Source organism: Gekko japonicus, unplaced genomic scaffold, assembly GCF_001447785.1.
Source record: "Gekko japonicus isolate JY-2015 unplaced genomic scaffold, Gekko_japonicus_V1.1 scaffold2395, whole genome shotgun sequence".
In the NCBI taxonomy this organism is placed as follows: domain Eukaryota; kingdom Metazoa; phylum Chordata; class Lepidosauria; order Squamata; family Gekkonidae; genus Gekko; species Gekko japonicus.
Window position 1 is genome coordinate 186270 of NW_015167607.1, and position 13845 is coordinate 200114.

The window sequence follows — 13845 nt, forward strand, 5'->3', positions numbered from 1 at the left end:
TAATTTATTTATTTATTTTTGGATTTATATCCCGGCCTCCCCGAAGGCTCAACAATAATCTTAAAGAGTTTTATTTTAATTGGATCGTGCTGAAAAGTTGCAAGTAAGTAACTCTGGGTACAATCATTATGCATATTTCCTGGAAGTATGCCTCACTGGACAGAGTAAATATGCCTGGAATTGGGCTGCATGTTCTCTTACTATGTTTCAATGTCACATGAATCAGATTGTTACCATTTTTTCCATAAAAAAGAAATGACAGATTATTCAAAAGCAGCATTTCAAACGGTGGATTTGTTAGCATAGCTGCAAATACCACCCACAAAGAATCTAAAAAAAATGTATTGATGAACATACTATATATACAAATTAGGGACCCACACAGACTTAAGCAGGACATCTCATTTCCCCACAGTATTTCCTAAAAAATTCCCTTTCCTGAAAGCCCCTGTAGCATCCTCCTTTTCCCTGCATTCTGCTCTCTTTGAGGCCCACCAGATAAGTTACCTTTACCTGTTCCGTCTTCACCTTTCCTTCCTTCCACCCCCCTGGGATCGTCTACCCCAGAAAACTACCGCTCAGCTTCTGTTGATTCAGTCAATGTTAAGAATGAAATAAATTGGGGTTTTTTAATGTGTGTGTAAAGTGCCGTGAATTCACAACTGATCTATGGCGATCCTCTAGGGTTTTCAAGGCAACAGACATTCAGAGGTGGGTTGCATTGCCTTGTGACCCTGGAATTCCTTGGTGCTCTCCCATCCAAGTATTATCCATGGCCGACCTTGCTCAGCTTAAAATAACAGAATCAAAGAGTTGGAAGGGACCTCCGGGGTCATCTAGTACAACCCCATGCACAGTGCAGGGAATTCACAAATACCTCCCCCCCACAAACCCTGCTCCACGCCCAGAAGATGGCCAAAAAACCCCAAACCCTCCAGAATCCCTGGCCAAACTGGCCTGGAGAAAAATTGCCTCCTGACCCCAAAGTGGCGATCAGCATTTCCCTGAGCACATAAGAAAGGGCCACAAGAACTAAGCACTGATGCAACCTTTCCTGCCCTCCCTCTCATAACTTGCCTAAGTTCACAAAATCAGCATTGCTGTCAGATGGCCATCTAGCCTCTGTTTGAAAACCTCCAAAGAAGGAGAGCCCACCACCTCCGGAGGAAGCCTGTTCCACTGCGGAAGTTCTTCCTAATATTTAGTCAAAAACTCTTTTGATTTAATTTCAACCCGTTGGTTCTGGGCCGACCTTCTGGGGTAACAGAAAACAACTCCACGCCATCCTCTATATGACTGCCTTTCAAGTACTTGAATATCTGACAAGATTGGACTAACTGGAGTCATCCAGGTCAGGGTGAGTGAGTGATGTTTTAATAAAAGCTTAAAATGGAAACAGATTCTTTAATGGTACTACTTGTGTATTATGTCCTTAATGAAACGGAAATATTACTGAGGTGTACCTCCAGCCAGGAGTTAAAAGATCTGATATAGGAAAGCTAATTAGATGCCTAGGACTTATTAATTGCATGCCTATATCTGAATCAGGCCTGACTAGAGTCATCCAGAATAGGGTGCTAGTCTAGCCATCATGAACAGAAACATTTTAAAATACATTCTCCCACACTGTCAACCCACTAACCAGTCCTCAAAGCAATTTCCAAATTGGAAATCAAGTAATTTATGAATTAAAGAAGCCAAGAGACGCAATCTGATGGTTCAAAACTCATCCAATTATCGAGCTGTGTAAATCAAAGACAAAACTCAGCAAACCCAGATTTCCACTGTAGTAATTAATAAATTGTCTGCAATTGCATATTTCCTTCCAGTAAGCCACTTTCACCTACTGCAAGAGGTCCTGTCAAGCGGCCACTTCAATTTATGAGAGACAAATGCCAAATTTTGTACAGTTGACCTTTGCTATAATCCTTCAAGAATTTCCAAGCTTCTAGTATTTGAATACATGCAGCAGCAATTATAATCAAATTGTACATATTTATACAGTTATACTAGCCTGATACCTGTACTTTGCTACGGTATTTAAGTTCTGTAAATCCAGTTGTAATACTGATGATGTGACGTTTGAAATGTAACATTTGTTAAAGGAATTCTAATGGAGAAGATTGTAGTGCAAAAAATGGAGTGAGACCTACGTACTAGGTTTTTTTCCCTCTACTGAAGGACCTCTCTGTGATTGCCACGCTGGCTGTTATGAGAAATGTCTATTCAGGAGTCTTGAATCGCTGACCAATGGGGGGGGGGGGCAGCAGCCTGCCAGGTACATGTAAAACATTTGGGGGAATATATTTTGCCCCTTTATTACCCCCTTAAGAACATAAGAGAAGCCAATGCTGGATCAGGCCAATGGCCCATCCAGTCCAACACTCTGCCATCAGGAGGTCCAGCAGTGGGGCCAGGACACTAGAAGCCCTCCCACTGTTGCCCCCACCCAAGCACCAAGAATACAGAGCATCACTTGCCCCAGACTGAGAGTTCCTATCTATACCTTGTGGCTAATAGCCACTGATGAACCTCTACTTCATATGTTTATCTAATTCCCTCATGAAGCTGTCCATGCTTGTAGCCGCCGCCACCTCCTGTGGCAGTGAATTCCATAAGTTAAGCAAGTTAGAGCCCCTTTCCCTTCCATGAACAAAAAAAAATGCTGCTGCGTTTCTGCTTATCAAAAAGGAGTTTGGAGTCTGTTTATCAAAAAGGAGTTTAGAAGAAATAATCTCCTAAAATAATGTATGCAATAGTCAAATGTAGACTCGCTCACAACTTTAGCGCTAGTAGCTTTTTTCGCTCACAAGGTAGAATTTTTGCTCACAACACTGGAACTTAGAGGGAACACTGCTAGTCATAAGGTTGCTGCAAGGATAAAATGGAGAAGATGGAAGCTGCTTTGAGTCCCCATTATGGACAAAGATGAAGTAATTAAATAATGCCCCAACGGGGATAACCTAGGCTAACCTGATCTTGAGAGATCTCAGAAGCTAGGCAGGGTCAGCCACGGTATTTGGATGGGAAACCAAAAAGGAAGTCCAGGTTTGTGATGCAGAGGCAGGCAATGGCAATCTCTTGCCTTGAAAAGTTGGCTGTGACTTGACAGCACTTTCCACCGCCAAATAACAATTATAGTTCAAGGTGGAAAGCAGATAAAAAGTAAGTTGGTTAGAAAGCGGGAAGGAAGCAGGGAAAGTTGAGCATATGGGAGCTGCCAGGAAGAGGGAAAGAGGAAATAGTGTGCAGAGGAAGGGAGGGGAAGTGCACCCTGCAAATCCTTGCAGGTTCCCCACTGCACAACTGGCCTCTGCCCAGACTGGCTGGTACTGCCCAACTGGTTCTGGCTAGTATCATACAACTGGGCCTGTCCTAGTAGGGGGCACTATGAAATTCAGTCAGAGTTTTCCCAATAAGAGGCTGCCAGGGGGAGGGAAGGAGGCTAAACTTAAGACAAGAGAGCAGATAAAAGTATGGTGGCTGGTGGGTAGGAAGGAGAGAAGGAATCAGGAAAAGGAGAAAGGTTATGGGTGATTTCAGGAAAGAGAACAGGACTTAGTGCAGGAGGGGAACGAGATGCTTCTTGCAAGCTCTTGGAGATATCTTGTTCTGACATAAGTCACAAATATGAGAATTCTCCCATTATCTAAGCAGTTGCTATTCTTTCTGATGAGAAAAGCTCCAAGCAGCTTCCAACAACGTCACACATTAAGCACTGTGGAAACAAACCCTTGATTTGTGGCTGCAAGTTTTTTCTAGTTAATTAAGTAAACGAGCTTCAATTTCTCTATTTGCATAGAAAGTAGCTTAGAGATTTTGGATTCCCATGGCATCAGTCTTAAGGAACACACCTCAACCATTTAACCTCACGGGCAATAGCTTTCCATATTTATTGCAGGCAGACAAATGTCAAGTGTAACATCACCTTCAACTCAGAAATACCCCATTCTTTTCATTTAAAGGGAGATACTTTGAGGAGCTTGCCCAACATGTAACAGCCTGTGCAATGCGCAGTTGTTCTCACGTGCACCCATATGTCCTTGGTGCTAACAGCAGACCATCAACCAACCAATCAATAATTTATTACAGTTAAGAAACAGCAGAATTAAACATACAGCCAGCAACCAGTGTTCCCTCTAAGCTGAGTTAGTGTGAGCTAGCTCACAATTTTTTAGCCTCCAGCTCACAGATTTTTGTCTTGGGTCAGGAAAGACGGCTCCAGAGCAAATTAATTTATGCAGTAGCCAAATCACTCGCTCACAACTTTAATGCCAGTAGCTCACAAAGTAGAATTTTTGCTCACAAGATTCCACAGCTTAGAGGGAGCATTGCCAGCAACAGACCATAAGAAAACTTCCTTCTTCACCAAGGGTTTCAACTGTTTCTGGCACACTGTGCTTAGAACATAAGAACATAAGAGATGCCAATGTTGGATCAGGCCAAAGGCCCATCCAGCCCAACACTCTGTATCACACAGTGGCCAGAAATACCAGGAGCCATCAGGAGGTCCACCAGTGGGGCCAGGACACCAGAAGCCATCCCACTGTTGACCCCCCCAAGCACCAAGATGAGAGAGCATCACTTGCCCCAGTATGCTTCATCTGAGTACGCGCATGACGCAGGCCCATATAAATGGGGAGGCGCGCAGCATGTGCTCATAGGAAACCATCCTAATTACAAAGCTGATCTTATCCATCTATATGTGGGTTAAGCCTTGGAGAGTTACAAAGCCCACTTATATTGGAAATATCCTGCTTTCATATGCTACAGCAATAGTCTGCAAGGAAGAACACAATCCCCCCCCCCCTTCCAGGGGTGACCAACTCATGGAATACATGCCAGAGATGGATCCTTGATCCAATTTTTAAGTCTTTCCACTGGACCACGCTGGCTCCTGAAAACAGGTGTTTGAAGCCAACGTGTGTAGGAGGTATCCAGAGTCAGCTTTTATAAATATGAAACCCTATTCCCTAATCAGGTTACTTCAAATAGAGGAAAAAATTTACTCCACAGAGAATTCTCATTTAATGTTACCAAATTGATGTTTATGGTAAGAGAGAATTACGTTACAGCTAAATCAGATTTCCACTCCCCTGTATAAACATAATATGCAGCATTACCATTTCCTTTCTTAAAACTACTCCCATAAAAGGCACATATATCTTAACTAGTGTACATTTCCCCATCTACATTTAAAAAAAATAAAAAAATCCACAAACCTTGCTTGGGGATGCCTGGAGTTACAGGAGAGTTAAGATCATAAAAAGAGCCCTGCTGGATCAGACGAGTGATCCATCTAGTCCAGCATCCTGTCTCGCACAGTTGCCAACCAGTTCCTTTACAGGGCCAGCAACAGGGCACAGAGGCTGAAACCTTCCCCTGATGTTACCTCCTGGTACTGGGATACAGAGGCTGATTGCCTTTGAACAGGGACCAGCCTACCTAAGGGACCCCCTGTACCCACCATGTCTTGTAGCCACTCATAGACCTATCCTCCATGAATCTATCTAATCCCCTTGTAAAGCTGTCTGTTCTGGTGGCCATCACTGCATCCCCTGACAGTAAATTCCACATTTTAATCACTCTCTGCGTGAAGAATTTCCTTTTGTTGATGCTATTCTGGTGCTTTTCTTTATACGTCAAGCGTGCTTTTGTGTACAAACTTCAATTCAGAACTGTGCTCTGGGAGAAGAAAATTAATAACCAAAAAGAGATTCTTAAAAAAAAAAAAAAAGTGTGAACGTTGACTGTATTTACGAAGCTGAAATATGGCTCAGTCTCAAAGGCGTGGCCTCAGCCTTTCACAACAAAGGTGGGAATTTTGGTCCTTTATAAATGGTTGGAGATGGCTGCAGTACATGATATAGTCGCTCAATTTTTGTTTAAACATATCCCAGAAATCAGTACAGTCCTTCCTCAGGGCCACATAGTCCTCTGAAGTGCCCAGACCCTGGGTCATACTACCAAAAAGAGAGAGAATTGGAATTTTAATTCCTGGTGGCAGCAGAAAACTACCGAGTTTATATACACAGAAAACTACCGAGTTTATATATATAAAGGAAAAACAGTCTCACCAAATAGCAAGGACGTCACAACATCTTTGGGATTCTAACACAAGGTGATGGGCGCAACTCACAATTTTTTAAGCATCTGGCTCACACATTTTTGTCTTAGATCAGGAAGGGTGGCTCCAGAGCAAACTAATTTAGGCAGCAGCCAAATCGCTCGCTCACAACTTTAAATGCCAGTGGCTCACAAAGTAGAATTTTTGCTCACAGGACTCCACAGCTTAGAGGGGCCACTGATCCTAAGTATTTTCCAGAACACAAACATTTCCAGTAATACTGTCAGCTGGATTTCTAAAACTCTGTAATAGCTCGCTGTCATCAGCATGTAAGCATTCCAAGCAACGGTGTACTTGGTAAGTTTTACAGAAAATAAAAGACAGTGTGTTCTCAACCTTTTGTACCAAGAACCTCTTGTTTTGACAAATCAGATTGACGGTCTTGTCAAATTTTAAAATGGCAAACACTGTCACTGTTCTATTTAATATGTACATATTGAATGTGTCATTTTCATTTTATTACCCAAAACAGCCAAGCCCTTGACACAACATGAAAAAAATACTTTCTGAAAGGTTTAAGAGTTTAGAAAGGTGCTAAATCTAATTTTCTAAGACATTTGGGGGGGGGTGAGTTGCAAAAGGCTACAGATACATGCAGAGGAGATGGCTCATGTAATTTTTTGTGCTTACAAGTGATGGTTTATTGAAATCCTAGAATGTAGAAAACTTTCTGCACTGATGTGGCTTTTCTTTGCGTTCCGCTCATGGAGAGCCAACAGAGCTGGACCAATAAACCAGAAGCATTTTCTGAGAATTTTCATTACTTGCTACCCGTACCAAGTTCAATTTAACTACAAGAACCAGAGGCTTACTATGCCACCAAAAGGCCCACATCTAATGATTCACATGGGAGTATGTTTATTCCTCTTTCAATGTGGAAATATTTTGATTCTGATTATTCAGAGGTCTTTTGCATCACCTACTACCTGATCCTTTGAATTGGGGATGGCAGGGATTGAACCTGGGACCTTCTGCATGCCAAGAAGATGCTCTACCATTGAACTACAGTATGTGCAGAATGTTTATTAGTAATTTTCAACCACACTATTTTATCCTCCCATGACATACACCTTAGATTACTCCACTGCTCTACAAGCTCTTCAGCCTCTGTTTGGAACTATCTGCTGGAGCAAAAATGGTACTCTATGGTGTTCCATTAGCCAAGAGGAATGGATGTTGTTTTGAACATGACAAAAATTGGGAAGGTGTTGCCACATACTAGCCCGTTACCTGTATAAAGTGTTCAGTGGCCCGGTATTAAGAAATGGGAGGGAATTCTAGAAATAAACCCAAATGAATGGGGTGGGGTGAGAGAACTTACCAATACCAAACTGAGGCCTAGGCCTCTGTTGCCAGTGACGTCACTTCCAGCGTGCACCAGAACTGATGTCATCACGTTGCTGGTGATGTGGGAATGCTCTGGGATTTGGGCAAAAACTCTGCAGTAAAAGCTGTTTTTACCATACAGTTTTCCCCAAACACCAGAGCATCCCCATGTCTCTTACATGATGATGTCATTTCTGGTGTGTGTCAGAAGTGACAGCACCGGCAACAGAGACCTAGGCCTCAGTTTGCTGCCAGTAAGTCCCCCCGCTGGCCAGCTGATCGACACCAGGGGGAATGGCCCCAGAGTGGGGGATCCCCTGCCCCCAAGTGGGGGTCTGTGAACCTTACCAATGAGGAATCCAAAATCCTAGGGGAAGTTGGAAGCACCACAGCACAGAACCACTCACTTTAAGCAACAGATGAATCCTAAAATTTCGTTTTGCATTTATCATCTTTTCAGTCCCTACCCCCAAAGCAAAAGACTCCAAACCAGCTAAAAAGGAGGCACAGTTCTACTCCATTTCTACTCCATTTACAACAAGCTATATCCCTGTTACAAGTACATGTGTCACTTTCTTTAAACTCTAGGTAATTAAGCAAACAAATAGAATAAGTAACTAAGAAATGTTTGCTTACCTGAGTTTCAATACACAATTTGTAGCATTAAAAGCAACACATGAACCCTTAAAGAAAACACAGAACTTATTTTTCGTGGAGATTTTGGCAGGATGAAAGAAATGCATTTCAGAAAGGAAAATATAAAAATTCTGTTAAAAAATAAGTTGTATGTTTAACTCCTGGTCAAACACTGTTGCCGAAGGGCTATTCTGAGAACGGGATGTAGGATGGTGGGCCCAGGAAGCTCCCAATTATCCAGAATGAGCCACCATCAAATACAATATATAATTCCAGCAAATTACAATACTCCTGACTCTGCCATCCTAAGTGAATGGATATTTAGGACCAATGCTCCCTATAAGCTGTGGAGTTTTGTGAACCAAAATTCTATTTTGTAAGCTACTGTCATTAAAGTTGTGAGCGAGCAATTTGGCCACTGCATAAATTAGTTTGCTCTGGAGCCATCCTTCCTGAGCGAAGACAAAAATCTGTGAGCTGGAGGCTAAAAAACTGTGAGCTAGCTCACACTAACTCAGCTTAGAGGGAACACTGTTTAGGACACAATCTAGCTAAAATTAAGCAACTAACAGTGTGTTCCTAAACAGAGTTGATCCCTTCTAAATCCACAGAAGTCCTTAGACTTTGAAAGGTCTAACTCTGCTTAGGGTGCTGGTACAAATTGTACTGATCTTCAAATGGAGAACAGGCTAAATTCTCCAACCTAGAAGTTTCTGTGGGACTTAAACATGTTCATCTTTGGCTTTATTATGTTAGGCAAACATTGTCCTGTACAGAAAAACCAGCCCTTGTTTCTAGAGAGTTCTAGGTGTTCAGTCTTCTAGCAAATTATCTTTGTGTGTCCTTGGACATGCAGGAAGAACCCCAAACAAGAATGCATGAGTTTCAAAATTGCTCCCTTTGTTTCCAAGTAAGTGTGTCTGTTGCAAACACGGAGTTTGATCTGGTATATAAAATTTCCACCCATGCAACGCACAGACGATCTTTGTGGTTCTGCCCTTTGCTGTAAACCTCTGATTTCCCCTCCAAACTATTCCCAGGCGTCCCCCAGAAGCAGCATTCTGTGGGGCATTTTGTGCAGCAGCAGGTTGTGGGGAAGGTGAGGAGGTCCTGCTTCTGTGGATGGAAATTCTTCTGTCCACTATGTAGTCCAAAGACTACAATATACGTCTCCTTCTAATATTCTAGTGAACCGGAACCAAGAGTTTCTGTACCACAACATTTTATGTACATCTAGAAGAGCTGAACAAAAATATTCAAGCTTCATACCTGTAATGAAACTCAAGATACTGAATCTCAAGAATCCAATGAATGGCATCCAACTATAAAGCTGTGCTCCACAGAGTCTGACCATGGGTCCACCTCACCCAGTATTGCTTCCTTTTGACAGGCACTGGCCTGGCATAAGCTACCCAGGATTTATTAAATGGAGACGGAAATGACTGTGACAGTATGCATGTGTTCCACAACACATATATGGATACGTGCACTCATAGATATGAATACTTGCTCTCACATTTCAATCAGTGTCATCAATGTAACTAGTGAACTTTTTCTTTGGCCACAGGAAGCTCCAGAAAATAAGTGAAAGAGAACAGGGGAAATGGTATTTGAAGGAAGGGGCCACTGGTAGAATTGAAGGGTCCCACAATGACTAAATGGAAAACAAATGGACAGCGAATAAAAAAGTATGTCTTCACCAACGTATGGTTCTGCTAGTTTTATTAGCTCCCTAACAAGTCCATATATAAACACAAATCTACTTTGCTTCTGATATTTTCCAAACTCTAGTAATGGGTGCTTCTGAAATAATGTGATTTGCATCATTTCCTGTTTTTAATGAGATTTTAGGAGCCCACCAAGTGAATTAGTGATTTAATTCTGACCAACAAGCTTCTCCATTACATTAATACACCCCTGAGAGCATCTTCTGCTTAGATTTGCCACCATACCTGTTGAAGTTAATATCTGGATAGCTTGAATATTCTGATTTCATCTTGGCATTACGTCGTGGAAAAGTGCAGAAGAAGGCATTTGCAAGCAAACTAGCTGTCTGCTCTTGTGACATCGTGATGGAGTGGTTCATTTTTTGTTTCAGCAGAGGTATTGGCTAGCAAAAGGGCAGAAAGATGTAATTAGTTTAGCGATTCCATAAAAAAAAACCCCAACCAAACAAGGAGCACAAAATTACATTTACTAATTTAGAGAAGAAGTAATTTAGCGCCACTGGGAGGGGTTGTTAAATCAGCTGCACCATTAAAGTCAAGAGCTGTTTATCCAAGATGATTGGGAAGAGTCTTGTTTGATAAACTGCAGATTTCTAATCAATAACAAAAAAGAATGGCGAACAAAGCATCACTACCTCGAACAAAATAGAAGTGTCTATAGGAGGAACAGATGGAATACAAGCAACAGTGGAGTAAAAATGAAACATCAAGAGATTGCCAACAGCTGTATTTTGCAGTCTCGCTGTCATACAGATTAGAGAAAATGGGCAATTATTGCAATCACATCTTAACAGCTGCAAAACAAGAACGCATGGCAACACACCAAGCAATACCACTGTAAAAGAATAACTGAACAATTCCTGACTTTAATGCTTTCAAATATATAAGGGCACAGACAATTTAAAAAAACCCAAACTTCAACAAAATCCATAGGAAGTTTCACTGAAAAGAACACTATCGGTAATTTTATGAAGAGCTTCCAATACCTGGTGTTAACTTACTATCTTTATTTGTAAAAAGCATGCACTGAACATGAAATAACACAGGACTCCATCCAAGATTAAGCCTCTTTGTGCAGTTGCTTGAAAACGATTAAGGATCTATAAGCAAATCAGCATCGGACACGTTCACAGTTGCTGAAAAATCCTTGAGGTTTGTCTATACATTTGCCAATCTTTCTTATTTCATTCAGTGCTAAAGGATAGATTTCTGAATTCCTGAGTATTCAAGAAGTTTCCCTGGCTTCCATTAACGTTTAAACAGAGAAAATTTTTATCTGTGCATCTTATCCCACTCTTCCTCCAAGGGGTTATGTATCAATCGCTCTGCTTCCCCATTTTATCCTCACAACAATTCTGTGCGGGGCGTTTAAACAGAGAAAAATTTTATCTGTGCATTTTATCCCACTTTTCCTCCAAGGAGCTTGGGGTTATGTATCAATCGCTCTGCTTCCTCATTTTATCCTCACAACAATTCTGTGCGGGTTGGGAGTGTGTGGCTGGACAAGACCGCCTAGTGAGCTGAGTGGCAATGTGAACCCAGGTCCAGGTCCTATCTAACACTTCTAATTACTACACCCCAGTGTTTCCCCTTCCAACACAAGTCTTTATAGCCAAAGGGCAGTTTTGGGGATGCAGATTACCCTGGGTCAAAGGGCATCATCTACTCAAACGGCTTACATCAAACTGATCCAGAAATCTAGGATCTGGCTTGCAGAGTCATCTCTGCTGTGTGGACCATACATTCCGGGCATCATCTACTCAAACGGCTTGCATTAAACTGATCCAGAAATCTAGGGTCATCTCTGCTGTGTGGACCATACATTCCAACCAAAGACAAGCATTAAACACATGTCTAAGAGAAATGTAGGAGCTGCGGTGGCTCAAGTGGTTAAGACGCTGAACTGCAGGCTGTGGAAGGTCAGTAGTTCAGCAGTTCGAGACCCGGGTGCCACATGATGGAGTGAGCTCCCATCTCTAGTTCTAGCTCCTGCCAACCTAGCAGTTCAAAAGCAAGAAATTGCAAGTAGATAAATAGGTACCACTTCGGTGGGAAGGTAACAGCATTCCGTGCGCCTTGGCGTCTAGTCATGCCGGCCACATGACCACGGAAACATCTTCGGACAGTGCTGGCTCTTCGGCTTTGAAATGGAGATGAGCACCACAACCCTAGAGTCGGATTCGACTGGCTTTCGAGCAAGGGAAACCTTTTAACTTTACCTTTTAAGAGAAATGTAAAGATTTCAATCCTGCCAGTGAAAAGGATGCACAAGAACTTGCCCTAAGATTATACAGCACCCGAGTAAGCCTTTAGCACAATGCTGTGATGTGGTTTCCTCTACATGGCATCTGAAGACGTGAGCTCTGACTCATGAAAGCTCATGCTGGAATAAATGTTGATAGACTTTAAAGGTGCCCCTGGGCTTCAGTTTTATATATCTAAGGACCCATTCAGTTGCTCTAGAATTCTATCTGCAGAGTAGACGAGGCTGTGGCTCAATGCTTGAGCATCTGCTTGGCATGCAGAAGGTCCCAAGTTCAATTCCCAGCATCTCCACTTAAAGGATCTGGCAGTAGGTGGTTTGAAAGACCTCAGTCTGAGACCCTGGAATGGCGCTGCCCATCTGGATAGACAATATTAACTTTAATGGACCAAGGCTTGGACTCGGTAGTGACCTTTGGATGCAGGAGCAATTAGCGCAGGTCACCACCAGTCAGTGCAGTAGCACTGCTTCTGAAGGTCAGACCATGCATTCCAAAATCCTCCATAAAACCTGTTAACAGGTAACACATCTCTTGTGATGTACGTGCATTCACTGGCACAGGCCCCCCCCTACTTTCACAAATCAACGACCACTGAGAAAGGCCTTCCCATTTCTAGGGTGTACACAATGACGGCCTGGAAGATTTTTTAAAAATAGCTATTCTGTTTCACAAATCTGATTACTAATTTGATTGTTATACATGCTCCTGAAATGGCCTGCCCCTCCCTTAGTTGCAAGCAGCCCTGTATTAATCTTCACAGGACCATTTATTTATGATTTTATCATGTACGTTTTAAATCGTTAGCCACCTTTGGTGGCCCTTGCAAAGGCAGAAGGGTGGGATACAAATTCTGCAAATAAATAGCTCATAATGCTCAACAGGGTTGCCATCCTCCAGGTTGGGCCTGGGGATCTCCCAGAATTACAACTGATCTCCAGACTTCAGAGATCAGTTCCCTTAAAGAATATGGCTGCTTTGGAGGGTGCACTCCACGGTATTACACCCTGCTGAGGTGCCGCCCCTCCCCAAATCCTGCCCTCCCCAGACTCTACCTCCAAAACTCTAGGAATTTTTCAACTCAGAGTTGGCAACCCAAGCCCTTTACTTTTTAAAAATCTGCTCTAGCCAATCATCCATCCACCGATGTTCCCTCTAATTCCCCCCCCCTGTACTGAGCGGAGTGGTTCACACCCTGAGCAGAATATAACTGCTGTAATCTTAAAATGGGCCACGGACAGGGCGAGACCCCGTGTGGCTCCAGAGTGCTGCTGAGCGGGGGCTTCCTGTGTCAATGAGCGGCTGCTCACACGCACAGCTTAGAGGGAACACTGCTATCAACTCATGCTTTTGTTTTGCAAGGATAAATTGTTTCTATACTAATTAGATGAAAAGAACTTAAAAGAAGCCCTGTATTAAATTTTCCTAAGCTGCATTTTAGATAGAACATGCAAACTACCATAGTACATTTTAAAGGGCAGCTGCTACAAGTCCAAATAATGGTCTACAGGAATGTGTTCATTTATTTTTTATTCCCCTGAAAGCAGAAGACAGCATGGCAACAAAACTGCCTAAAATACACACTGCTTTTGCTACTATTATATTTAAAAATTTACTGCTGCCAGGAAAGTTTAAAAAACCCTAACATATTCTATTTAAGTCCATTTTCCTACTAATGTCTGCCAGCACAGAACTATGCATAATTTTATCACACGCCATTCTATTTTTTATTTTTGAGGGGGGGGGGGGGCTATGCCAAAAGGAAGGG

General features: G+C 42.4%; 1 protein-coding gene across 1 annotated transcript in view; it reads right to left on the bottom strand.

Annotated features, from left to right (window-relative positions):
- Positions 1-13845, bottom strand: part of PARG (poly(ADP-ribose) glycohydrolase) — a 114748-nt gene that overhangs the window by 42510 nt on the left and 58393 nt on the right. The window contains exon 11 of the mRNA XM_015414006.1: positions 10042-10199. Coding sequence (XP_015269492.1) covers positions 10042-10199 — 158 coding nt within the window. The remainder of the gene's footprint in view (positions 1-10041; positions 10200-13845) is intronic.